This window comes from Sphaerodactylus townsendi, linkage group LG01 (genome assembly GCF_021028975.2).
Source record: "Sphaerodactylus townsendi isolate TG3544 linkage group LG01, MPM_Stown_v2.3, whole genome shotgun sequence".
NCBI classification, from domain to species: Eukaryota; Metazoa; Chordata; class Lepidosauria; order Squamata; family Sphaerodactylidae; genus Sphaerodactylus; species Sphaerodactylus townsendi.
In genome coordinates this window covers 178,979,179-179,007,069 of record NC_059425.1, presented here as the reverse complement: position 1 = coordinate 179,007,069, position 27,891 = coordinate 178,979,179, and the positions used below count along the sequence as shown (strand labels likewise).

Below are 27,891 nucleotides of genomic sequence, written 5' to 3'. Positions count from 1 at the left end.
ATTTCACGCATACAACCAAGCAGCTGAAGGAGAAAAGTATTATCGTGCAGTGTGTGTGTGTGTGTGTGTGTGTGTGGGGGGGAAATAATGCATGGATAACTCATCTCCCTGTTGAAGGAGCTGAAACTCAAGGAAGGTGGAACAAAAACCACCATCCCCTGAGAACATTACTATTGGGTATAAGAATTAACAGCCAGCTATAAAGGAGAAGCATTAGAAAGGCCAGCAAGATTTGGGGGGTATAGGTTTGCTGGTCTCTAAGGTGCCACTGGACTTGTGTCTGGCTCTTCTACTGCTAACACAGCTGTCCATGGAAGTGTTTGAAAGCTGTTTAAGTTCTATTTTCAGGACTGCAACAAATACCAAAAGATCAGCAGCTGGGCCTCTCCTTTGTCCACCCCTTGAGGAAAACAACCTAGCCCTCATCACTCAGGGTGCCACAGCTGAATCACTTGGTTCTTCCCTCTCCACCCCTGACAGACAGAAGACTTGGACTACAGGAGGAAGGAGGAAACAACCAGAGAATGGACCATCCACTTGGCAGCAGTCTGGGAAGCAAGATAGATAGAACCACAATGACCTATCAGGAACTGGGGGTTGGTTAAGATTGCCATTCTCCAGGTGCAGTGTGGAGATCTTCCACAATTAGAGCTCATCTCCAGGAAACAGTTCCCCTGGAGAAAATGGCTGCTTTGGAGGGTGGACCACGTGGCATTATTGCCAGTGGTGGGATCCAAAAATTTTAATAACAGGTTCTGATGGTGGTGGGATTCAAACAGTGGCGCCACCGCACACACGCACCTCCAGTCCCTATTGGGCAGGGAGGTTGCTTTAGTAACCCCTTCTCGGCACTCAGGAAAAATTAGTAACCACTTCTAGAGAAGTGGTGAGAACTGGTTGGATCCCACCTCTGGTTATGCCCCGTGGAGCTGCCTCCCCTTCTCAAATCCTACCCTCCACAGGTTCCTCCCACAAATCTCCAGGAATTTCTCAATCTAGAGTTGGCAACACTAGGTTTGCATGCAACATCACCCTGAACAAAGAAGAAGAAGAGGAGGAGCAGCAGCAGCAGCAGCAGCAGCAGCAGCAGCAGCAGCCACCGCCGCCGCTGCCGCCGCCACAGCAGCTTGGATTTATGCTCTATCTTTATCTCCTGTGAGGAGACTCAAGGTGGCTTACAAGCTCCTTTCCCTTCCTCTCCCCACCACAGATACCTTGTGAGGTAGGTGGGGCTGAGAGAGTTCTGAAGAACTGTGACTAGCCCAAGGTCACCCAGCAGGAATGCGGGAGTGCAGAAACACATCTGGTTCACCAGATAAGCCTCTGTCATTCAGGTGGAAGAGTGGAGAATCAAACCCAGTTCTCCAGATTAGAATCCACCTGCTCTTAACCACTACACCCGTGGTGGCAAACCTTTGGCACTCCAGATGTTATGGACTACAATTCCCATCAGCCCCTGCCAGCATGGACAGAGAGAGGCCCCTTCCGCACCTGCAGAATAATGCACTTTCAATCCATTTTGCAGCTGGATTTTACTATGCGGAATAGCAAAATCCACCTGCAAACAACTGTGGAAGCGGATTGAAAATGCATTATTCTGCATGTGCGGAAGGGGCCAGAGCTCCACAGCATCCTTTTTAATTCTTTATACCAGCATAAGAATTTTAGAGGCAAAAGTATTATCCATCTGCTCACCTGCTGATGAAAGGCTGGATGCTGTCCCCCGTCACAGGAGCCATACTCATTGGCATCGGTTCCGGGGTAGAGAGCCAGTAGGAGTAATCATTCCGGGAGGCAAAATTGCACACGTTGTTAATATTGCAGAACAGGAAAGGCATCGTGCTGAATTTACGCAGACAGCTGCCAGCCGTGCCTGAAAGAGCAAACATATTAGTCGGCTCCATATGTTTCCTGTGACATCCTTGTGACAAATCAAGGCTAGTTCTCGCAATTTCTTTGAAAAGGATTTCGGCAAAGGACGATGATCTCTATAGCTTCACTTTGAGACAGGCAGGAAGGCTCGTGTTGGTTTGGAAACTCGCTCGAGGTTTTCAAAAAGCGCATGTGAACAGGCAGCAGCTGTTTTCCCACTGAGGCAAAAATTCATGCTCAATTTGTACCATCCCACCTGTGACTCAAATTGGTCCTTCCTGGATTCATCTCCATCCCTACCTGCCAGTTTGCCCAGGCCTGCCAGTTTGCCCAGGCTTTTGAGGGGGTTGGAATGGCAGGCATCTTTTAAAGGGGGAGCAACCTGGGATTTGCTGTTTTAGTTTTGCTTTTAACTGAAACTGTTCTAAGCTATTACTGTAAGCTGCCTCGAGGAAAGGCAGGATATGAACGCATTAAATAAATACATACATAAAATTATGCTGTCCAAGATGAAGAGTTGGTTTTCATAACCCGCTTTTCTCTGCTGTGAGCCATTTCAAAGTAGCTTACAAAGTAGGATATAAATGCTTCAATAAATACATAACATTATGTTGTCCAAAGAGAAGAGTTAGTTTTTATAACCCGCTTTTTTCTGCTGTGAGTCATCCCAAAGCAGCTGACAATTGCCTTCTTCCCCCCGCACATGCAGAATAATGCACTTTCAATCCACTTTCACAATTGTTTGAAAGTCCATTTTGCTATTTGCACAGCAAAACCCAGCTGCAAAGTGCACTGAAAGTGGATTCAAAGTGCATGATTTTGCATGTGCGGAAGGGGCCTAAGTGAGGTAGGTGGGGCTGAGAGAGTCCAGAGAGAACTGAGACTAGCCCAAGGCCACTCAGCCAGCTTTATGTGGAAGAGCAGGGGACCGATCCCATTTCTGCATATCCTCTTCTCATGTGGAGCAGCGTGGAATCTCCAGATTAAGAGTCCACCGCTCTTAACCACAACATCATGCTGAATCACTGCTGAGTCACCAAATTATTTGAAATAAATAAAAGAGGAATTAATAACTGTACGAGACTAGTTTTGTAAAATGGGACAGAGCCAGATGCCTCTTGAAGAGCACAGGGGTCCTGTCGACAGCACTTAGGCACCTTCCGCACGTGCAGAATAATGCACTTTCAATCCACTTTCAATGCACTTTGCAGCTGGATTTTACTGTGAGGAATAGCAAAATCCACTTGCAAACAATTGTGGAAGTGGATTGAAAGTGCATTATTCTGCACGTGCGGAAGGGGTCTTACACAACCGATCAGCCTGCTGCAATCTTAACAGAGGAGGCCTTCCCTTCTCCAAGGGAACGGACACTGCAGTAAACTATGCTTTTTGCTAGGCAAGGCAAAACTGGGTTTCTTTTAGGGCCTCTCACCCAAGTCCTGGCCGTGTGCACGCTCGTTCCCTTGCACATAAAGCAAGGAATACCCAAAGTACATGACTCTCGTCCCAGGTGGACACTGGGGCTCTTCCGTCGTCTGACTGTGCCGAGTCACAAGGAAGCCGTGAGCTACAGAGGGAGCGCCCGGTTGACCCATTGGCCCTGGCACGCCTTCTGGGCCAGAGGGGCCAGGAAAACCTCTGGGGCCTGCAACACAACAAGCGCATTTCAAAAATGAGTCGACAGGATCAATAAAAGATACTTAGCTGTCAGACACAGTTGTTGTATATTACTGCACAGGATGTTTTAAACGCTTAAGCAAAGTACCTCGTATCTACATCAGGGGTGTCCAACTCTGGTGCTTCAGATGTTCATGGCCATGCCAGCAGGGGCGGATGGGAACTGTAGCCCATTAATTAATTAAACTTATAGGCCGCCTCATCCCAGAAGGGCTCGAGGCGGCTCACAACATGGCTGTTCCAACGAATAGCAAATCAACAAATCAAATCAACAAATCAACGGATCAGCATATAGAAACTTAATCCCTTAAAACCTATGCAGCAATAGATTAAATAACTAAGTATCTTAAAACGAAAATTATTTTGAACATCTGAAGCACCAGAGTTGGACACTTCTGATCTATATGATCAACAGATTACATATATTCCTTTTACACTAACAAACAGAGGGTAGTTTTCAATTTATTAAGGCCGTTGTAAAGGTCTAGGGATTTTCGCTTTCCTGAAACCAGGATAGCTAATCCTTTCTACTCAGACAAGTTCTAATTGACAGCAGTACCTAAACTTTTACACCAAATTATGGGAATCTGAATGTTTTGATTGGATTCGCCCGTGCCAGCATTTTCACACAGATCTATAGCACAAAAGCAACCCAATGCAAATAATTCGGATTTTTAGCTGTGTAGCCATAGCTTGGCACTGACAGTCGGGCGGTATGACTGCCGGTGCCGTCTCCGTAGTTCCACCCACACAATTTATCGGAGTAGCAGACAGTCCCAGCAATCTTTTTGAGAGTCCAAATATTTTGCAAGCGCCCCTTGCCAATTTAGAAATAGCAACAGGAAAAGATACAGACCCAGCGTAGCAAACAGGAAAACACCCCTTTTATCAGATGTTACCAAGATCTTGAAGAAACAATGAATTGCATGGAAGAGTTCAAATATCTGAGCTCTGCAGGCTGGATCCAGACTATATTGGCCATTTCTACTAATTTCTCCTTCCTGATGCAGAACCCAGTCCTGCAGTTCTTTGGGTCTCCCGTCCCCTGAAGCAGATTTTTGTGGAGGCCCGTGGATTTTTCAGTGAGAGACAGGAAAGTTCCATTCCACCATTGGACAGTTTAGTCAGGATCCAACCCTATATCTGGCACCATTTTTCTTACTAAACCATGGGGAATCTGGTTGGGAGTGGGAGGAGCACACGGGAGTGTTTCTTAACTAAAGCTTGCTACTCAGTCTCTGCGACGAGCCTGCGCAAGCACTGTCCCAAATGTGTGTCTGTACAGAAGGCCACAAGGATGAATGGGGCTTCTCTTGGAAATGGAATAATGGCACCTGGACTTACCTGGAGGGCCAGAAGGACCCGTTTCTCCTTTCTGACCAGGTGTGCCATCAAATCCCGGGACACCAGGGGGACCAGGTACCCCCACAGGCCCTGTTACACCTGTTAAAAACAAAGATATATTATTATCATGAAAGCAAGCCTGGGAGAGCCACGCTTGTTTCAGTAAAACCTGGGTTCTTTTCTCCAATAACTCCAACCAGCTGAGGTCTCAACGATTTTTTATTGAAAAACAGAAATCAAAGAAATAAAACTTAAATGCACGGAGGTTGCTCAACTGGTTACATTCCTTTTGGTTCTTTGTCCCCATTCCGGGAACCCATGGCCCAGAGATGCTTCCCTGACCACGTCTCAAGATGGAATTCAAAACCTTTTGTTTTCCCCTTCTCAGGAAAACTCTGTTCAGGCCACGAGGTAACTTAGGCCTTTGAAGTTTCATCCTGGCACCTTTGTATGGCTTCCTGTCCTCCCTCCAGGAGATCAAAAGGCAAAGATGCTTTTCACAGTCATATGTGACTTCCCTTTACTGTAGCGATAGCATCATTCCATGACACGCCCCTTTTTGAGATGAAGTTTGTAAACTCCATGTTCACATACTTCAGCTTCCTAATAATACCGGTTGAATAATATCACATGTTTCTAGCTAATACTATTTTCCATCACAATTATTATTACTGATTCTGGGAATTACTGGACTTGGAACATGGCACAGGACCTCCTGGGAGGGATGCAGATTTACAGGGAGTTAATGCAAGAGGTGGAAATTCTTCCATTATTCACTTGATTATTTTATTGTCTTGGGGACTGCTCTATTGCGAATTGATGTCGCAGCCAGATCGCCCTCAATCCCAATTGAGTGGCTTAATATTCCAGCTCTCATGATGCTTGTATTTTTTTTAACTTTTTTACCAGCCAATTTTAATCTCCATTGTATAATTTATATATATATGCCATTAAAGGTTTCATCTCTATTGCGAATAGAAGAAACAATTAAGATTGTAAATGGCTTTGAGGCAATGAGAACAAAAGGAAGACCCCCCCCCCCCACGTAAGATGGATTGAGTCAATATAGGAAGTCATTGCCTTCAGCATAAAACACCCGAATAAGGCTGTCAATGACAGGATGTTTTGGAGGTCATTAATTCATACGGTCACCATCAATCGGATGCAACTTAATGACACATACAAACTGTTTGAAGGGCTTTCCGGTTCAAAAGCAGGATCTGAATACAATCAGGAAGAACAATGAAGTCTGATCTGGAGAATCAGGCTTGATTCCTCACTCGACATAAGTGGCAGACATATCTGTTGCACTGTATTTGCTTCCTCACTCTTACACACAGAGCCTGCTGGGAGACCTTGGGCTTGCTGCAGTTCTCTCAGAACTCTTTCATTCTCACCTACCTCCTTACAGGAGAGAACCCTAACCCTAAGGCGCCACCTGAAGCAAAGTTATACCACTATAAGCTCATTTCAACAGACATGGGGCCAAAGTACATGTTCATGTTTTTAATGATTTGGGTCTGGGCTTTCTGGACCAAACTCGGGTTCCCCACTGCCACAGAACAGCTGCAGGGAATGGCTTTTTAAAAAAAAATAAAGAAAAGCTTCAATGGGCTCATAACGCCCATATTGGGGGGGGGAAGGGTTCTTGGCTCCCCCCCACCCCCAGCCTTTTTTCTGTGCAGAAACAGCATTGGGAGGAAAATTATTGTCACATTATTGCTACTTCCAGGGGTACAGAATCCACATGGAGCAGTAAAAATGGGAAAATAACTCCCTCCCAGCTCTTCAAGATAGAAAAAGTTTTGGGGGGATGGGGGGACGGGACCAGCATGGTTAAGTTATTAAGAATGGTTGATTGTAATCTGGAGAACCCAATTCGATTCCCCACTCCTTCACATGAAGCCTGCTGGATGATCTTGGGCCAGTCGCAGTTATCTCAGAACTCTCTCAGCCCCACCTACAGAGGTGGGATCCAGCAGGTTCTCACCAGTTCCCGAGAGTGGGTTACTAATTATTTGTGTGTGCCGAGAGGGGGTTACTAATTGGGTCCGCTTTTCCATCTCCACGCCCTCGCCTCCCCCATACTGCCTTTGAACGTGAAGGTTCCATATAGCAATTGCGACTAATAATGTAACTTCCTGAACTGGGTTAATCCCTTTCAGATACTGCAATTCATTGATTCTCAGCCTTTCATACCTTGTATCTCACCAGTCTCTATCAAAGAACCTGTGTGTTTCACCATTGCTGTGTTCAGATTTGTGAGTTGGGACATTTTCTATAATGTGATGATGATTTAGAAATGACCTGGTGCAAAAAAATTTTTTGGGGTCGTGGTGGGGTGGCTGCCCATGGGGGGGGCATCCAACTCAGGTTTTGCCCAGGGCTCAGGTTTGCCTAGGTACGCCTCTGCCCCCTTTGCTGAGGGGGGGCTGGCGAGGGAACCTGTTACTAAAATTTTTGGATCCCACCACTGCCCTCCTACCTCACAAGGTGTCTGTTGGGGTGGGGAAGGAAGGCGATTTTTAAGCCCCTTTAAGAGTAAAGTTGGGAATAAAAACCATTTCTTTTTCTTACTCTCTTCATAGTGATGGGTTTCAGCACATTTGAGTTCTCTACCTTTTAAAAGCCATTTCTCAAAGCTGTTATGTAGCAGTGGGAAACATGAGCTGGGCTGAGGAACTCATGAAAATCCTGAACGTATAGTTCAGCCTCTAGAAGCGTTGGATTCTATTTAGGCCTATTTAGCATGCTGTGACTCACAACGATATAATTAGCAGGATCTCTTTTGCGGCATGCTAAACCGTGGAAGGATCGTTAGTTCTTTTATGGAACAGACTCCGTATTTTAATTCTCCTCTTAGAACTACCACAGGCTATTACATGCTGCTTAGCAATCCTGTCCAAAAGTCAACACTGACTCAAACGTCCATGTCCTCCCACTGGGAACAAGCCCCCAGGTTTCCATATATGAGGTGCCATGCATGCAAGCAGACATGCGTCCCAGTCACGATAAGATTGTACAAAGACTGTACAGAAATGCCAACCCACACTTGCCTGACAACCAAACTGATTAATGTGCAAAAGCCCAAACCATCCAAAAGAATCCATGTTGCTTACGAAGAACCGTATATACTCAGGTATAAGTCGAGGCACCTCATTTTACCATAAAAAACTGGGAAAACTTATTGACTCAAGTATAAGTCTAGGGTGGGAAATGCAGCAGCTACTGGTAAATTTCAAAAATAAAAAATAGATACGGTTGGGTGCTACTTGGGGGTCTCTGCCACTGACCCCCATCTCACCAATCCCAAGGTCTCTGCCACCGATCTCTCCATCCCGCAGCTTGTCCAGCTCACCCAGGTTGACTGGCTGTCAGCCACTGAGAGCCAGGGGTTGGACGCCGCCGAGAAGAAGGCAGAGGCAGAGAAAGCGGCTGAAAGGGGGAAGGCAGAGAAGAAGGCAGGAGAGAGTGAAGCAGAGAAGGAGGCTGAGAAAGCAGCTGAAAGGGGGGAGGCAGAGAAGAAGGCAGAGGAGAGGGAAGCAGAGAAGGAGGCTGAGAAAGTGGCTGAGGGGGGAGGCAGAGAAGAAGGCAGAGGAGAGGGAAGCAGAAAAGGAGGCTGAGAAAGTGGCTGAGGGGGGAGGCAGAGAAGAAGGCAGAGGAGAGGAAGGCAGAAAGAGTGAGGCTGGCTGACTGAGAGGGGGGAGGCAGAGAAGAAGGCAGAGGAGAGGGAAGCAGAAAAGGAGGCTGAGAAAGTGGCTGAGGGGGGAGGCAGAGAAGAAGGCAGAGGAGAGGGAAGCAGAGAAGGAGGCTGAGAAAGCGGCTGAGGGGGGAGGCAGAGAAGAAGGCAGGAGAGAGTGAAGACGGGAGAGGGGGAATGCCACACAAGAATTAAGTGGGACCCTCACAAAAAATGTGCTGAAAAAGTAGACTTATACACGAGTATATAAGGTATATGAATTATGCATTACACACTGGAGTACCCGTAGTTCAGTGGTAGATCACATAGAAGGTGCCGGCACCAACCCTTGGTATTGCCCGTCAAAAGGGTAACATAGCACATGATGTTATAGATCTCCACCCGAAACCCTGGAGAGCAGCTGTCAGTCAGAAAAAAAACTATCTTGATTTTGCGAGCCTAAGCATTGTGACTTGGCTCCGTTAATTAAAATGGGTCTGGATTGGAGTGGTGCTTGCAGTCTCACTGGAGCAGAGTTAAAACTTCCCTTCCCCTTTTCTTCCCTTCCCCTAACCCCTTTTCGTCCCTTGTCCCTTCCCCTTCTGGCCCTCCCCCACTTCCCCTGCCCCATTCCTTATGTGGATTAGAAAGAGATAGATCTTAGGAATTTGGAGGTGGAGGGGAGGGGGTCCTTTGAGGTTATTTGAGAGGAAGAATGTAGCCCGGTGCAAAATTTGACACACACACACACGGCCATATGGGCAGCCACCGCAACCAAACAACTTTTTTTTTTTTTTGCACCAGGTCATCTCAGAGTCACCATCACATGAATAGAATGAATAGAATAGAATCTTTATTGGCCAAGTGTGATTGGACACACAAGGAATTTGTCTCCGGTGCATATGCTCTCAGTGTACATAAAAGAAAAATACATTATAGAACATGCCCCAACTCACAAATCTGAACACAGCAATGGTCCAGTGTATGGACTGGGGGAAAGGAGGAGGTGTGTGGGTGCGGGTGTGGGTGCGTGTGTGTGATTTTCTTCCCCCCCACGTGACTAAATGGCCACATTTGACCCCATATGTCCCCCTGGGCTGTACACCCCCTGCTGGTGGGGGTATCCGTTCCTATCCACACTACTGGGAAGCCCAAAGACAAGGATGATTTTAAGTACAGATTTTCAAAATGATTGATGTTTTAGTTAGAGATGTGCCGATTATTGAACAGTTTTATTATATTTATAGTAGGTGACGTGCTGAGGCCAGCTTGTTGGGGTAGGGTGAGGTATAAATCTGAAGTGAACTAAAACTAAACGAAAAACACAGAAGCAACATACAGAATGGCTCACGGGCATCATTCTTTTGCTAAGTATACATAGAGCATCTCACCTTGTTGCCCTTTTGGGCCGGGAAGACCAGAAAATCCTTTGGGCCCAGCTGGGCCATTAAGACCTGGTAAACCTGGTTCTCCTTTCAGAAGCTGAGCAGGACCTGGAGGACCAGGTGGCCCTGGAAAACCTGGGAAAACAAAGGAGGCAAATAGCTTGAAAAAAATGGCTACTGACATAGGCCTGAAGTCAAAGCCCATTTGATATAGATCAGGGATCGGGAACCCGGGGCTCCTGAGCCGCAAGCGGCTCTTCGCTGCTTCTCGTGTGGCTCCCGGCGTGGCTGCCCCTTCCCGGGCAAGCCCGGGCAGAAATTAAAGGCAGCGAGGCAAGCAGGTAAGTGGGCGAGCAAGCAAGCGAGTGGGTGGTGGACAGAAGTGAGAGGCTGGCCGGGCGAGAGCGACGGCCCGGCGGTGGCCCGAGCGCCAAATGGCTCTTTGAGTGGAAAAGGTTCCCGACCCCTGATACAGACCCTCAATTGGCGCAACCATTTAAAGCCAGCAGGAATATTTGCAATTCTGACACAGAGTGGTCGGTGCAACAATAAAATGGCTGCTACAAAGCGGCCACCACAAGAGGCAAAGCCATACGCAAAATGGCTGCTGCAGGTTAACTTCAATGATACAGGGCAGACTGTTGGCTGTACCAGCAGCTGCTGCCAAAGCAACATTTAACAAAATCTGCCCAGCCAATCAAATTTCCAATAGTCAATCAGAAGTCTTGCTGAGCAAAAAACCCTCCCTGGCCCCACCCACTTCCTGAAAACACCTAATGGGTGCCAGACAAGGTGTTGGTGGGTATTCTGGTGCCTATGTGCACAGGCTGATGGGAATTGTAGTCTGTGAATATCTGGAGGGCCAGGGTTGGACACCCTGCTCTAGATCAACATTTAATGGTGTGCGTTCAGGGGATGAAATAAGACCATTCCCACTCTGTCAGGTTCAAACAGGGTGTTCATGGCAGAGGCTTCTTGAAGTGCGCTCTAACATTCTTCCCATTTCACCCGCAGCTGCCTTCCTGTTCACAGAAGTTTACAAAGTCTTGCTGTACCTTTAGCACCAGGAGTCCCTTGATCGCCTTGTTCGCCTTTGAGTCCAACGAAGCCTGGAGTACCTTTTGGACCTGAGGAAAGAGGAAATCTTTATTTTTCCCCCATTATTCTACCTTACTCATATTCCTCCCACAATACTAAATAGACAAGCCACAGGCTGATCTCAACTGTACTTCCAACTGTATTTAAATCATGGGACTGTTCAGGGGTAAACTTACTTAAGACTTTGGCATGGGCATCCTGTGTTCCCCTCAGCACCACTGGCAGCCAGAAGCAAGATGAACTGAGTCCACCTCAGGGTGGTGGCACCACAGGAGCTCCTAGGCAGCATGGCAAAGCTGGCCAACGGGGCTCAGCTCAGCTTGTTTCTGGACTGAGGGAAGGTTCTGATTCAGCCAGTGGTGGGATCCAAAAATTTTAGTAACAGGTTCCCATGGTGGTTGGATTCAAACTGTGGTGTAGCGCCAGTGGGGCTGGGCGGGGCACGATGGGGGCGGGGCTGGGCATTCCGGGGGCGAGGCTGTGGCAAGGACGCAGCTTCTGCGCCAGTCCTTGGGCGGGAAACAGATGCATGTGGCGCATGGCACCTGCCACGCACACCCGGTGCACCCTCCTGCCCTAGACTGCTTCAAGGATTCCTGCTTGGCGCTACTGCTGGTGAGGGATGAGGAGGCGTAACTAAGAGCAAAGAAGTGCAGTGGCAAAATCACCAATTAGTAACCCCCTCCCGGCACACACAAATAATTAGTAATCTACTCTCGGGAACCTGTGAGAACCTGCTGGATCCCACCTCTGGATTCAGCCCGTGGATATCAACCAGGGGAGCGAGCTGTGATTATGCCACGAATTTACCATTAGAAGCAATGACAATCACATCATGTTATCCCTGACCTAGATGTCCCAGGCTTGCCTGGATCTTGCCATATCTTGGAAACCAAGCAGGATTGGCTCTGGTTAGTATTTTGGATGGGAGACCACCAAGGAAGTCCAGGATCACTATTTAGGCAACAGCAAACCACCCCTGAACATCCTCAAACATCCTATGGAGTCACCGCAACTTGATGCCACTTTGATATGCATGCACGTAGTTTTAGATTGTTTCCAGCTGCTTAAATTAAGTGAGGAGTAGGACAGAAAAAGATTTATTTTTTTCATTTGTGGAAGGAAAGACTGTCAGCAAGAACCTACGGTTTTGCCCGCTGCTGCTAGTACTACGGCTGATTAGTACTCGTGGAAAGAGACACCACATTTTTGTTCTTTTTTACTGAAATACATACTAGCCGGAATTCTCCCTAGAACAGTGGTTCTCAACCTTCCTAATGCCACGACCCTTTAATACAGTTCCTCATGTTGTGGTGACCCCCAACCATAAAATTATTTGTGTCTCGGTTCCTAAGACCATCGGAAATATGTGTTTTCCGATGGTCTTAGGTGACCCCTGTGAAAGGGTCGTTCGACCCCCAAAGGGGTCGCGACCCACAGGTTGAGAACCACTGCCCTAGAAGCTCAAATGACTAAACTGAGGCTGTCATACTTCAGTCACATTATGAGAAGATAAGAGTCACAGGAAAAGTTAATGTTAGCCAGCGTGGCATAGTGGTTAAGAGCAGGTGGACTCTAATCTGGAGTTTGATTCCCCATTCCTACACATGAGTGCTTGACTCTTATCTGGTGAATCAGATTTGTTTCCCCATTCCTATATTCCAGTTGGGTGACCTTGGGCTAGTCACAGTTCTCTCAGAACTCTCTCAGCCTCACCTACCTCACAAGGTGTCTGTTGTGGAGAGGGGAAGGGAAAAGGAGTTTGTATGCCCCTTTGAGTCTCCTTACAGTAGAGAAAGGTGGGGTATAAATCCAAACTCTTCCTCTCAGTGGTGGGATTCGGCAGGTTCACACCACTTCAGCAGAACCGGTTGTTAAAATGGTGCTTGTAAACAACCAGTTGTTAAACTATTTGAATCCCACCACCGGAACCAGTTGTTAAATTATTTAAATCCTGCCACTGCTTCCTCTCCTTTGATAATGCTAGGAAAAGTTGAAAGCAGCAGAAGAAGAGGAAGACCCAACATGAGATACATTGATTTAATCAAGGAAACCACAGCCCTTAGTTAATGATAGGACATCAATGATGTGGCTGGCCTCCACTCGAGCCAGGGCCTTCACGGCTCTGGCGCCGGCCTGGTGGAACACTCTCCCTCCAGCTGTGCGGGCCCTGCGGGACCTTGGGGATTTCCGCAGGGCCTGTAAGACTGAGTTGTTCCACTGGGCCTTTGGAGAGACCAGCCGCTGAGGGTGCCCCCTCCTCTTTACCCCCATGGGCCCTAATACCATCAGGACCCATTATTTCACATTAGGAGGGTTTTGTAAGGGCGCGGGTGATGTTCTAAGATACGACTGTTGTTTTAATTATATGTATGCTTTACACACACACACACACACACACACACACACACACACACACACACACACACACACTCACCCTGGGAGTTCAGAAGAACAATATCAGGCCATTCATATCTTGAAAGAACTGCTATTCCCACCACTCCAGGCTTGCTTATATATTGTGCCTACCTTGAGGGCCTGGAATTCCAGGGGGTCCCATGTCACCTTTCGAACCTCCAGCTCCAGGAGTGCCAGCATTTCCCTGCACAAAACAAAACAGCAGCCCTCAAATAGTGGCACCTAAGCCCCATCGGAGAAGCATGATGCACTCATAGGTTAGCAGATTCTACAATATACTGCAGTACAGTGCAGACTGTATGTGGATCCTCTCATTTCAAAAGCAACCCAAGGGAGCTCTGCTTGGAAGACAAGATCTGGTATCCACTTGGCAACCTTCAGCCGCACCCAAGGATGCCGAGAGCATAGGAGAATATGCGTGCCAATGAAATCCACATTTTGCTCTTAAAGGCATCGTTCTGACATTCCCATCTGCTTTGTGAAGCTGGTTGTCCAGAGAGCCAGCATGGTGTAGTGGTTAAGAACAGGTGGATTCTAATATGGAGAACCGGGTCTGATTCCCCACTCCTCCACCTGAGTGGCAGAGGCTTATCTGGTGAACCAGATGTGTTTCTGCACTACATTCCTACTGGGTGACCTTGGGCTAGTCCAGGGGTAGGGAACCTTTAACACCCAAAGAGCCATTTGGACCCATTTTCCATGGGAAAAGAAAACACTTGGAGCCGCAAAAATTTTTTGACATTTAAAATAAAGATAATACTATATAGAGAGAGGTTTTTTTACCTTTTACACCGCTCATTCTGAGAAGCGCATGGATGCACCCGCCCTGCTGCCTGCAGGGCGGGCAAGGATGGGGCCGGCGGCTCGGCTCATGGAGCCACAGTGCAAGGGCAGAAGAGCCGCATGTGGCTCTCGAGCCGCAGGCTCACTACCCCTGGGCTAGTCACAGAACTCTCTCAGCCCCACCTACTTCACAAGATGTCTGTTGTGTGGAGAAGGAGGGAAAGGAGCTTGTAAGTCACCTTGAGTCTCCATACAGGAGAGAAAGGTGGGGTATAAATCCAAACTCTTCTTCTTCTTACAGAGGTGGGCTTAGGTGAGCGGAATGTGTGCTCAGCAACAGGGGAAATGCTCAAAATGGCTGCACAGAGAAGGAAGCGGTCATCGTCAAGGTACAAAAGCTTTGCAGCCTGATCCTGACCTGCCCAAGGTCCATTCTACACTGACTAACATCTAATGAAAAGACATGACTACTCTGTGCATGGAATGCTTTTATGGAACATAGTTGCATAGTTTCAAGGACACTAGCAAGAAAAAGAGCATTTATCTTCTGCCAAATCCCCCCCCCCCAAATAATTTATTTTTTCAGTCTGCTGCTAGTATCAAGAAATGACTTGTGCTCTTAGAAATCGACTTACAGGGAGTCCTTGGGATCCTGGATCACCTTTGGCTCCTATCCTTCCAGGTGGCCCCGGCCAACCTGGGCTCCCTTGTTCTCCTTTTGTCCCTGACAGCCCAGGAACTCCTGGAGATCCTTGTGGTCCAGGTAGCCCTAAAAAAGAGTGGATTAATCATTGATCAGCAACACGGAGATGGGGCTTTCATGTTCCCCACTGGCTAGTCCAATGGAAAAAGGAAACAACGGCCCCTGAAATCCAATGGCATATTGCCTCAGGTAAGAGCATTTATTGTTATTACTTGGGAAGCAAAAGGTACCAACTTGAATATTCTGCCTCCAACCAGAGAGGGATTTGACACCAATGGCCTTTTCTGCACACGACTTTTAAAACGTTTCCAGGCAGGAAATGAAATGTTTCCTCCACGGATTTCCGCACTGTTTTTCCCCCTTTTGGTTTCAGAATTATTTTATTTCCAGTCCGAAAAGGTTTCTTCTGAAACTTTTCTTTTGTTTGATATGTTTTCAAGCCATCTTCTGTCACCATGTGATCATTTTGAAAACATTCTATCGTTTCCGCTGCCATTGTCCACGCACCTCTGGGCCCTAGCTCAACTTTCAGAGAGTACCAGCATGGTGTAGTGGTTAAGAGCAGATGGATTCTAATCTGGAGAAGGGAGGTTGATTCCCCACTCCTCCACCTGAGTGACAGACTCTTGGGCTAGTCACAGTTCTCTCAAGACTGCCTCAGCAGCACCTACCTCACAAGGTGTCTGTTGTGGGGAGAGGAAAGGAAAGGGGTTTGTAAGCCCCTTTGAGTCTTTTTACAGGAAACAATGGTTGTTTCCCCACTTACCTCGACCAAAGGTTGCTGCGCGCTACTCACAGCGCACGTCTTTTCTGGCGCGCTCCCGGGCTTCCCCACATCATCAAAAGGTGCCGTTTCGAGGAGCGCAGGAATGATGTGCGCTGAGGGGGCACGACAGCAGCAGCGTCGGGGTGGCTGCGTTGTCGCCGCCCCTGTAGTGGGGAGTGTCGGGGGACCCCGCGCTACTTGGGGAGAGTAGCGCGCAGCAGCAGGTAAGTAGGGAAACGACCAATGACAGGGTATAAAATCCAAACTATTTTTCTTCTTCCTCAGCGCTATTTTTTCCCATCCTTGAGCTGCTCTTTCCCTCTCACTTCTTTATTTCCTGTCATTTTTGGCTGTTTCTCTTCTCTCTGGCAGTTTCTCTCTCCCCTTTGCATTTTCTCTTATGTGCAGGTAAATTAACTCACAAATAAACCCACGATTACATGAACCCGATGATTTTCTTCCTGCAGTTTCTCTTATGTGTGGGCAAATTTACTCATGAGTAAACCTGTGATTACTACAGACCATCTATGAAGTGTTTTATTCTTCAATTAACCCCCCAAAAGAGAAAAAAACTCTCACGGCCACCATGAAACATTTGGAGGGAGGGAGTGCGAACAAGCATTGTGGGTAAAGGAGGGACTGAAAACGTTCTGCAAATGTTTTAGGTGACTTGTGCGGAAAGGGCCACCGTGGATAAAATATTTATTTTTTTCAGAGCTGGCAGTTATTAAAAAAACTTTGATGTCCTTTAAATATTTCCCCTCCATCTTAGGTTAGTCATTTAATTGCAGTGCACAACAATGTTTCCCCTTAAGTTATGATGATGGCAATAAACAAACCAAGACCTAACAGCTGGTGAAATGCCAAAATGACGGATCCCCTTGCCCTCTTAAGCCCACCAGTCTGGAAGAGAAACCACGGGAGAAAGGGGGCAGTGGGTAATAATAACCAACATGCCCTAAAACAAAAGACTCTGCGACGAATTCTATTTGGGATCATGGCAAGCTCACCATGCGTAATGAGCCAATGACACTTGCAAGGCTCATTCCGCACATGCAGAATAATGCACTTTCAAACTGCTTTCAGTGCTCTTTGAAGCTGTGCGGAATAGCAAAATCCACTTGCAAGCAGTTGTGAAAGTGGTTTGAAAACGCATTATTTTGCGTGTGCGGAAGGGGCCTTGGTGAAAAGAAACAAATGCTGCTGGCCTGAGCAGACAATAAACCTTTACATATGATAATCATTACCTATTTAATTTGCCCAGTCTGGGCTTGAAGTTAACAATGGTTCCCTTACCTGGAATCCCTGGCTGACCTTGAGGCCCCCGGTCTCCCTTTGGCCCTTCTGTGACAATGCCCGGCAATCCTGGAAAACCCGGTTGGCCTTGGGGACCCTGTGGACCCACAAATCCCGGATCCCCTTTTGGACCAGGAATCCCTGAACTTCCTGGAGCTCCTGGGAAGCCCACGTCTCCTTTTATTCCTAAGATTTAAAACAACCCTAGTATTAGTTAAACTACATCTATAATAAAGAAGAAAAAGTATCCAGAAGGATAAAATTCACAAAGTTGTCCTAATGAAGCTACTGTTTTACAGCCCTGGCACTGGACATAATACTTTTCATCACGTGAAAACTGCCCTTCACTACACATTTCAGATCTGAAGACACCCATCACTCAGACATACGTCAATTTTCTTTCTGAGGAGAGTTGTGTATACTGGTATGCATATTAACCCCCACACACATGGTGGGGGGTGGAATAACTCACCATTATCATGATACTCACTACCCTCTTCTACTCACATGTTCAGCCTTCCTAGAATGTTTTCTGGATCCATGGCATGGTAATTTCAAGTCTAGACTACTGCAATGCCTTCTACATGGGTTTGCCCTTGAAGACCACTTGGCCACTCCACCTGGGGCAGCGTGGAGGATGCCTGTTCTGTCACTTGACTATCAATTACTTCCTGAGTTTATTTCAAGGTGCTGGTTTTCACCTACAAAACTCTAGGCTTAGGACCCACTGATCTACAGGACCTCTTGATATGCTTCACTGAGCAAAGTCTCATGAAGGTGCTGAGCTACAAAGGGGTAAGAAAAAATGCAGCTTTTACATGAGTTTTCTCTGTTGTGGCCCCTACCAGGTGGAAAGGCCTGGCTGATGAGATTAGGAAACCTCCCATTTTCAATCATTTAACAGAATTTGAAGGGATGTCATGTTGGTGAGGGAGCAAGCTTGTTTTCTGCTGCTCTAGAAACTAGGACCAGGAGTAATGGATTCAAGGTGAAAGAAAAGAGATTTCACCTAAACATCAGAAAAAACTTCCTGACAGTAAGGGGTGTTCGACAGTGGAATGCACTACCTCGGAGTATGGTGGAGTCTCCTTCTTTGGAGGTTTTTTAACAGAGGCTGGATGGCCATCTGTCAGGAGTGTTTTGATTGTGTGTTCCTGCATTGCAGGAGGTTGGTCTTGATGGGCCTTGTGGTACCTTCCAACTCTATGATTCTATGATCCTTTCTCCTTTTTTACTTAACATACTCCACCCTCTTTTTCTGAAGATCCCACCTTCCAGAGTTTGGAGTCCTTGGGCTCTTTCTGTGGACTATTCTTTCTGCCTGATGCCTAAATTCCTGCCTGTTTTCTCTTTGGTCCTTGACATAGCTCCTGACCATTGCGCCTCTGACTTCTAGAACTTGTCGAGACTCACTTTGGGTCATGCCTTGGCTGCCAGGACAACCTGTTCCAATTCCTGCCAAACAACCACTCCAAAAATGTCAGTTCATTTTTTGCTTGTTCCACCAGCATGGGTTTGAAATACATACAATGCACATCTTCCTGTTGGGCAGCTGATAAAATATTTAAAACATATCAAAATTGTAGCTTATTGATAGCACCGGACAGTTCTATGAAGCTACTCTCAACACAATAGCCCCATCTAATCAACATATCCATATTTCAGATGTCCACATTTCTTGCTATGTATTTGGTAATATTGGTTGTACATCCAGTGCTGTTCATATTACCTTTCTCGCCCTTTTCCCCTGGGAGACCAGGAAGTCCTCTGCCTGGAACACCTGTAAGACAAAGGAAGCATATGAGAAAATGCAACCATAGTTAGATGATACGTGAGTGATGTGCCATCAAGTCACTTCCAACTTATGGTAATCTATGAACTGGCCAAGTATCTCTGATTGTCTCTTGCCTTGAAAACCCTACGAGGTCACCATAAGTCAGCTATGACCTTATGAATTAATGACCTCTAAAATGACCTGTCATAAACAGCCTTGCTCTGCTCTTGCAAACTGACTACCTTTATATCATGTTGGGACTTGCTCTTTTCCTGCTACTTTCAACTTTTCCTTGCATTATTGCCTTTTCCAGTGAGTCTTGCCTTCTCATGAAATAACCAAAGTACAATAATCTCAATTTGTTTATTTAGTAATAAATGTTTAAATATTTTATTAAATTGCCATACCACCCCTTCCCTTCAGGTTCAGAGCAGCTTCCAAAATTTTATATGGATGATAAGCACAACCATTATAATTACCTACTATAAATTAAAAGTTTAGTCTTCTTATAGGCAATGCCAAGGTTTAGATGACTGGGAATACCCCATTAGCCTAGGACTGCCTTTCCAAAACACTTCGGTAGAACTATATGAAAACCATCTGGAATTCCACAATGGAGAAAGGTGGGATACACAAATAGTTATTTGACTTGGGTGTTGGGAGAGAGTGGCATGTGCCAAACATACAAGCCAGAGACAGTCAGGAGCCACGTGGCGTAGTGGTTAAGTACTTGGACTGCCACTCACACGATCAGGAGTTCAAGCCCCCTGTGGGTCAGATATCCTGGCAGCTGGCTCATGGTCAACTCAGCCATCCATCCATTCCTTGGTTGGTAAATGAGTACCTAGCATATAGCTAGGGTGAAAAGAATAGCTGGGAAAAGCAATGGCAAACTACCCCACAAAAACGACTTGCCTATGAAATCACTCTTTGCAGTGATACCCCAGGGTCGAACCCGACTAAAGGGGAAACTTTACCTTCAATTGCTCTGAATTGGTGCTGCTTGTCTAGATGCCTTCCCCTTTATTTCCTTGGATAGTGTGACCAGACGTCCCGCTTTTGGTGGGACAGTCCCGCTTTTAACCAATTTGTCCCGCGTCCTGCGGGGTTTTTTAAATGTCCCAATTTTTGGAAGGCTGCCGCACTGCCTTCTGGGGCGCTCCCAGTTCCTACGCTGTGACAGGGCGGGAAACCGGGGAGCACCCCAGAAGGCAGTGCGCTCCTGCGGCCACATGCACGCGTGTCCCGCTTTAAAAAGGTGAAAATCTGGTCACCTTATCCTTGAATAACCTTCCACTCTTTTCCATAGTGACAGGGATAATCCTTGTGTATTATCCTGCTGGACCACCTCTCCCCGCATTGCCCTTAAGATCCCTCTGTTCTTCAGAGGAAAATTTGCTGGTGGTCCCTGGCCTGAAAAATATCTGGCTGGCCACTATGAGGGGCAGGACCTTTATGGCCCTGGCCCCTACCTGGTGGAACAAGCTCCCTAGTGAGATCAGGGCCCTGTGGGACTTGAATGGTTTCTGCAGGGCCTGTGAAATGGAGCTGTTCCACTCCAGTGGTGGCAAACCTTTGGCACTCCAGATGTTATGGACTACAATTCCCATCAGCCCCTGGGAATTGTAGTCCATAACATCTGGAGTGCCAAAGGTTTGCCACCACGGCACTAGGCTTTTACGTCGGGCCAGCTGGATCTGAACAGAAATCAAATTGTTAACGTGGCCTCCCAGGGATGTATAAGGGAATGGGATGGCGCCATCTATTGTTAATTTATTGTTCATGTTTTAATGCTGGTTTTTATGATGAAATGTTTTATAATGATTCTTGTTTTTACATTGTTATTACTGTTGTTCACCGCCCTGAGCCCTGCGAGGAAGGGTGGGTTATATATCGAATTATAAACAAAATAAATAAATTAAATGTATGTAAGTTTTCAGTAATGGTGAAAAAAACTTAGGAAATCGGTGGAGACTAACTGGTTAGAATGCTCAGTCACTCAAAGAATTCAGTCACAGGTGTCAAACTCGCGGCCCTCCAGATGCTGGCGGGGGATGATGGGAACTGTAGTCCATAACATTTGGAGGGCTGCGAGTTTGACACCTAATGCTTCTATACAGGAAGATGGAAGGAAGGAAACTGCTTACCTGGGTCACCCTTGTTTCCAGGGGAGCCTGGAATTCCGTCATAGCCAGCCTGTCCTTTCTCTCCAGGGCTACCAGGAAGGCCCTGGCGCCCAGGGTCACCTGCAAAAGATCAAGACTTTTGTCATTGAGGTCTCAGCATTTCTCTTGCTGTGTAGAAAGAATAACAGCTTCCTCTCTACTTTACAATGCATATATTTATAGGCAGCCATTATCATCACTCCTGGATTGACACTGCATGTGTGAGGTACCTGAATTTCAGAGTTTAACAAAAGGCAATCCTGGGGTCCACTCAGAATATCTATATATATATAAAGCTAACCGTCCGTTTGTTGGTGACGGTCTAACTCGGAAAAGGCTGGACGGATCGCCCCCAAATTTTCACACTGTGTCCCTTCCCTTGGCGAGCAGGTAATGCACCCTTCGCCGGGCTCAGGGAACACACCTGTGTCATGTGAAACTCTAAAAACGGGGCTAGAACTCGGTGCGCATGCGCCGGCCCGTCTGTGTGACGTGAAGGAGACACTGAACACAGCCAAACGGCCCCCACCGGAGGAAGGCGAGAGCGGCTGGCCGCTAGGAGGAACCACAACGCCCACCGTCAGGAGAAGCACAGGCCCAGCCGATGGGCCCCAGTCCCGGCCCCGAGCTCGCTGGAGGCAGAGGCGGAGGCGGAGACGGGGGGAAGAACCAACTGAACGTTCCTGTGCCCCCGGCCTGTTCCTCATGCCGGCCCATGCATTACAACAAGCGGTGGACACTTCCAGGCAGCCACTGCTGGAGGAATACGCGAGCGTGGGGGTGGCGGGAGCAGGCAAGACAGCCGCCGTCGGGAAACGCACGAGGCCAGCTGATTGGGCCCAGTCCTGGCCCAGAGCTGACTGCAGCCAAGGGAGGGGGGCTGAAAAACCTAACAGGTCATGTGCCCCCCACCCTGTCCCTCTCAACGCCCCTGCTCTCCTTGAGCTACAGGAGACGGTGAAGACACCCAGCCGCCCTGCGCCGGATGAAAGCGCCAGCGGAGGCCCGCCAGGAGGAAGCTGCCCTGTGGCCCCCCTTCTAATCTGAGCCACAGCAACGCGTGGCCAGGCCCCGCTAGTTTATTATGAATAAGAAGCAGCTATATCTTGTCAGGATTTTTAAAAAGTATATATCTTATGACTGAAAAAAGATGAGGGTAGCAGAATATATATCAAATGTATTCAATGTACACTTCACTAAACTACAAAGACATAAAAATATAGTCAGTTACCATAAGCTGTAACATAATAGCTTAGCATTAAAATTTGCATATGTATTTATTTCTTGCTATCATTTATTTTTTCTGTAGCCTCGGTATAGCAATTTTGGGTTCCGTCCCTGTATTTTGTCTGCATAGTACACAATAACTTTGTTTCATTGTTGCTTAGAATTAAGATTATAGCAACTCTCCAAACCACTCGCTGCATCAGGTGACATGTCCTCCAGCCCACAAAAGTGTACATTTATTGGATCTTCTCAGAATGCTTGGTACTCTTAGCAAAATACAAAGGCACCGTGTCTTTGCTGGAGAAATGTTTTGGTGAAGACCTTGGCCATAAATTAACTACCCTATATACTTGTGTATAAGTCGAATTTTTCAGAACATTTTTAATGCTGAAAAAGCCTCCCTCGACTTGTATTCGGGTCTTATACTCAAGCATATACGGTATTTGCTGTATGTGCTGTAGCTGAAGCTCTGTGTAAGCCAGGGTCCATTAGGGGGAGCTAAAGAGCTCAGATTTTCCACATAAGGAAGAAAAGGCTCCATTTCCTCAGAACTGTTAAGAGGTCTGGAGCCAGTCAACTTCACAGAGTTCAGGTGTTATGAACTGCATTTGCATATTTCAGGTATGAGAATGTTTGTATTAATTGTTGAGAAGGGGATATTGTGTTTATATTGATTGACTATTAGTTTGTATTTTGGTTTCCTGTTATAAAATGTTATAATGGGTGCTATATAAATATTATTTTCCTCAGAATTGTTAGAGGCCCTTGCTGGAGCCAGTCAACCTCATAGAGTTCAGTTGTTATGAACTGTTTTTGCATAGTTCAGGGCTACCCTTGAAGGCTTGACAATAAGGAGAGAGGGCTTAGCAAAAAACAGCAAAGCTGCAAGTCCATCAACCGTGCCACAGGACACAGCTAGAGAGAACTGTAAAGGACTGAGACCCGGCTAGCCTGTTTTGCACAGCAGGCCAGAACTATTATATGTTGATTACTGTTTCTGTATTGGTTTGCCATATTTCATTGTTATACTGCACCCTATTGTTTATGAAACAGAAAACAGATTTAAAGTTTCTTTAAAGTTTTGTTGTAAGTCTGGTGAATGTTAAGGGTCACAAGGTGGGATCACACTGGCAAAGACTTGAACTCCTTTTCTATTTCTGATAATATCCCTCTTAACATCTAAGTTGGGTTACATTTGGACATACAGATGAGGAGGAGGAATCCAGTTTTGAAGGATTTTAACTCTTGTGTTTTAGCCTGGTTGCTGATTGAGCTAAGGTTTTTGTACTTTAAAAGTTATTGTTGATACCATATTGTTCTTGTTGACCCTTTTTTCCACTTACAGAGCTAGCTTACTGTTTTTATTTGAAATATTCAAAAATATTTAACCTACTGATGCCTCAATTAATGTAATTTTATTGGTATCTATTTTTATTTTTGAAATCTACCAGTAGCTGCTGCATTTCCCACCCTAGACTTATACATGAGTCAATAAGTTTTCCCAGTTTTTTGTGGTAAAATTAGATGCCTCGACTTATATGCGGGTCGACTTATACACGAGTATATACGGTAAACTATTAACAGTCTCTCCTAAGCACCAACAAGGCCAACTGCATCCTCCTGGGTCTGGATTTCCTTTTGTTTTCACAGATATTGAAAAAAGTCTAATTCTCAGCTCTCAACAGATCAAGAGAGGCAACAGCTTCTAAATCCCAACCCACACAGCCTAAGATTATTCTAGACATGCGATGAATTAGAGTAGTCTTGCTGTGTGGTTTGTTTGCAAAATTTCCTAATGAGCCCATTACTAGCTAAGAACCAGCATAGTGTTAAGAGCGGTGGACTCTGATCTGGTGAACTGGATTTGTTACCCCGCTTTTACACAGGAAGCCTGTGTCAGGATGTCTCCTTTCCTGCCATCAAAGGGTAGGGGATAGGTAGGGGGTCTCACACCTGGCTGAGGGGGTATGGTATGTTAATGGGCCTGCTATGTTAATGGACCTTTTTCCTTTCCCTTCGTTTTCCGCCTTCCTCGATGTTTGCAACTGTAGACAAGCAGGAGCAACCCTGGCATCTTCCCAGCGAAAGGGGGCGGCAGGTGGCTGAGGACTATCACTGTGCTGGCCTTGAGATGCTCAACTCCCAAACATCTTTCTTCCGCGCATTATTCTCACATTCCATGGGAAACCGGGAGGGAAGATTTATGGCGGGAACTCCAAGGGGATCAAGGCAACTGTATTTTGGTTATCTGGCAGAACTGGCTTTCTGAAAGCCAGGGACTAGCTGTTAATCAATAAAGAACTTCTGATCCAGCATCCAGAGTCTGCTCATTGACTTCAGTCTCAAGACCTGACGGCCTGCTTGGTGACCTTCAGCCAGTCACAATTCTTCAGGAAGCCTCGCCTTCCTCACAACACGTCTCTTGTGGAGAAAGGAAAGGAGTCTGTAAGTTGCCTTGAGACTCCTTACAGGAGGGAAAGACGAGTGTAAATCCAAACTCTTTTCTATACTTCTGGCACATTGCTCACTCGCAGGGCACTGGACCTAGAAATCACCTGTTGCTTTACAATTGGACCACAGCTGATGCGGCTTCACATTTTTGTGTACCCAGGACACCTCTAGGAGGTAAATCCTTCAGGATAAAGCATTATCTGTGAAGAGGCCTAGCCTAAAGAAACCTTACTGATAATCAGCACAGATAATGCCACGGCTGTTCACAACCTAAAACCGAGGCTCTCTCAGTTTCACAGGAACATGCCAAGTCTGGATAGTTCTTGCGCTGCAGTCTTGGCGAAGAAGATAGGTCTTCTCCACCAAGACTGCAGAACACAGCGAAAAACAGGAACGGACCAACAAGATACGACCCTCCTTTCATACAGTACAGGAGCATTTCTGATATCATTTAAGTGGAATTCCTACCTGTTTGTCCTTTTAAGCCAGGAAAACCAGACAGGCCGGGCAACCCCTTTTCACCCCTTTCTCCTGGTGATCCTGGAACTCCTGGAACACACAAACACACAAGGTTCAGTTTTATTGTTTGAGAATTTGGGAGAGTTCGAGTTTAGTATACAATTTTTTAAAAAACGGCTTTTGGTTGCTTACCTGGAGCCCCTGGAAGACCTGACTGCCCTTTGGAACCTGGAAAACCAGGAATACCTGGAAGTCCTACAAGACCTTTTTCACCTCTCTCCCCAGGTAGGCCTGGAACACCTGACCTTCCTTGTTCTCCCTGAGGGGAAGAAGAATCAATAGCAACATCCATATGACAGTGATAGCAAAACATTCCATTAATTATGTGGCAGGGAAAGAAGAAAAAAATTCACTCAGCGGCAGAGGAGCCAATATAGCAGAGCTCAAACAACCAATCGGAGCTCGGTGTCGGGTCAGTTAAGTACTGATCACTGCATTTTTGACAGTTGGAGGTAGGTTTGGCCAACAGTTGAAGATATGGGGGTGGTGGCCATTGGTGATGGCATGATGTCACTTCTGGGAAAATCTGGAAGTGGTGTCACATCTCTCCAGGAATAGCTGGAAACTCCATGGTTTTACATTGGAGGTTCCAGCAAATCCCTAGAAAGGTGTGACATCATTTCCTGCTGTCACTTCATTTTACTTCATTACTGCTGTCTTAAACACTTTTTTATTCCTGTTGGCCACTTGATTCCCATCAGGCAACAGCTACTGGGAGGTGGGAGATTTGTTGCCCAACGCAGGCAGGCAGAGGCATGGGGGAGGGAGGGAATGGTGGCTGGGGCTACATCTGCTCTGGTCACTGCACTCCCCATCCCCCACTTATCTTAGCTGGCAGGAGCCTGCTGCGGGCTGCCTCTCAAGCAGCCTAGCAGGGCGGGGCTGAGGAGTGCCCAGCAGCAGCCCAGCCAGGTTGTTCCTTCAGCCGGTGGAGGCTCCACTGGCCAAAGGAGCAGCCTGGCAGGGCGGGGTGAAGGGGAGGGATATGGGGGTGATCCTCTGCCCCTGCACATGACCAGTTGGTGTGCGCCCGGGGACATGTGACCCCACATGTCCCCGTGAGCGCTCCGCCTCTGCAGGCAGGCCTATGGCAATCTAGCTGGCGATAAGGAGGTGGAGGTAAAGGTAAACATTTGGTAAACAGGTTAACCTAACAATAGAGATATTTTAAGGACAGTGTAGGGGTCATATTTTTCAATACATTCCCTTATGCTGTCCTGGAACAGGGAGAGGGAATGTTACTGAAGTACAGCTGAGAACCAGGGGTTGTTTGTACTCGTCCGATCCTATGTGTGAAATAGTGGTAAACCACAAAATAAACACAAACAGGTGTGTGGCGTGAAACTGATAACCCAGGAAATAGCGCAGCACACCGGCTGGCTGGTAATATAAACATCAACAATTGTAGTCAAATAAATAGTCTACTATAGTCTCAAAACTCAAATATATCTTATTGACATAAGTTCTTAAACTGTAATACAATTTTACATAACAATGTGCTGAAATGCATCACAAATCCTAAACATAAAGAGGTTTGGTTCATAAGAAGCTAAATTCCTTATTCAGTGTTATATATCTGAAATAGCAGAAAGCAAACCGCAAAAGTCCATAACAGAGTGGGGTGTAGGGATGCACTGCTGACCCAGCAGCACCGTAAGTAGAGCGCCGGCACACCAGCGCTCCTGCGGCCTTCTGGTCGCACCACTCCCCCACCCCTCATCCCCCGATGAGTCACAGGTCATGAACTACCTGGCTCACAACCACCGGGTGTCCCGGACAAAGGGACAATGGCCTTGCCCCCAGGTGAGGATTAGGCCCAGACGCCGATGCTCCTCTCCGCACGTAGCAGCCAGGTGAGATCATGCATCACATGATGATCTCTCAGTCCCCCGCTCTCCCGCTCTCCCGAAGATTCCCCGTTCCAGCCCTTCTACCTGCGCCCCCCCCGCTAGAATCATAATAAAAGGTGCCAGGAGCCAGCATACGGGAGAGTCGCCTGGAACACGGAAACCCGTGCTCCCGTTGCTGGCTCTCCAACCCAGATGAAATCACCGGCGTCTCGTCTCAGTTCTTCACGGGCTTCGACCTCGCGGCCCACGACTACAAGCTGGTGCTTCGAAACCCGGGAATCCCTCGAACCTCCACCCTGCTCACCGTCGCCTGGGAAAGGGGTCAGCGGTACCGAAGTCCAGCTGGATCCGGCGCATCCAGGGACCACCATTTCGGTATCGGCCTCGTCCGGCTGGATCGGCGCATCCAGGGACTCCTCGAAGTCCTACAGGACCACTCTGCGTCCGGACCAGGAACACCCGGTGGAGTATGGGGAGCTTGCAAAAGCAGGGCTTATGACAAGCATCGTTAACGAGCTAAAAGCGTTAGCCCGAAACAGCGGCAGGGTCCCCGTAAAGAGAGGAGCTGCTCAAATTGGTCGAGGAGATTGAAGCTCTAATGTCCCATGGTGGTACCCCGGAGGGGACATAATGAATCTTAAGGAATTGGGGAAAACATCGGGCCACTCTTCGCACAGAGCCTCGTAGCGTCGCCGGTGTCGCTGCTACAGCGACGTGGAGACAATGTTATGTCGCTTCATCAGCCTGCAGACCCTATGGCCCCTCCCTTGCTGTAGAGCCGCCACTCCTTTCAATCTTTCAACTTCAATTTCACCCCCGGAATTTCTCTCTATCCTCTAAATTGGGCGCCTGTCCTCCTTCTGCCCCCCCAATGCTCCCCTGCC

General features: G+C 47.2%; 1 protein-coding gene across 1 annotated transcript in view; it reads right to left on the bottom strand.

The window, feature by feature from the left end:
- Positions 1 to 27,891, bottom strand: part of COL4A1 (collagen type IV alpha 1 chain) — a 193,810-nt gene that overhangs the window by 6,214 nt on the left and 159,705 nt on the right. The window contains exons 38-49 of the mRNA XM_048501044.1: positions 25,290 to 25,416; positions 25,107 to 25,187; positions 20,943 to 21,041; positions 18,751 to 18,801; positions 17,022 to 17,207; positions 14,892 to 15,025; positions 13,585 to 13,657; positions 11,013 to 11,084; positions 9,964 to 10,092; positions 4,894 to 4,992; positions 3,305 to 3,517; positions 1,696 to 1,873 (exon numbers count right to left, since the gene is read on the bottom strand). Coding sequence (XP_048357001.1) covers positions 1,696 to 1,873; positions 3,305 to 3,517; positions 4,894 to 4,992; positions 9,964 to 10,092; positions 11,013 to 11,084; positions 13,585 to 13,657; positions 14,892 to 15,025; positions 17,022 to 17,207; positions 18,751 to 18,801; positions 20,943 to 21,041; positions 25,107 to 25,187; positions 25,290 to 25,416 — 1,442 coding nt within the window. The remainder of the gene's footprint in view (positions 1 to 1,695; positions 1,874 to 3,304; positions 3,518 to 4,893; positions 4,993 to 9,963; positions 10,093 to 11,012; positions 11,085 to 13,584; positions 13,658 to 14,891; positions 15,026 to 17,021; positions 17,208 to 18,750; positions 18,802 to 20,942; positions 21,042 to 25,106; positions 25,188 to 25,289; positions 25,417 to 27,891) is intronic.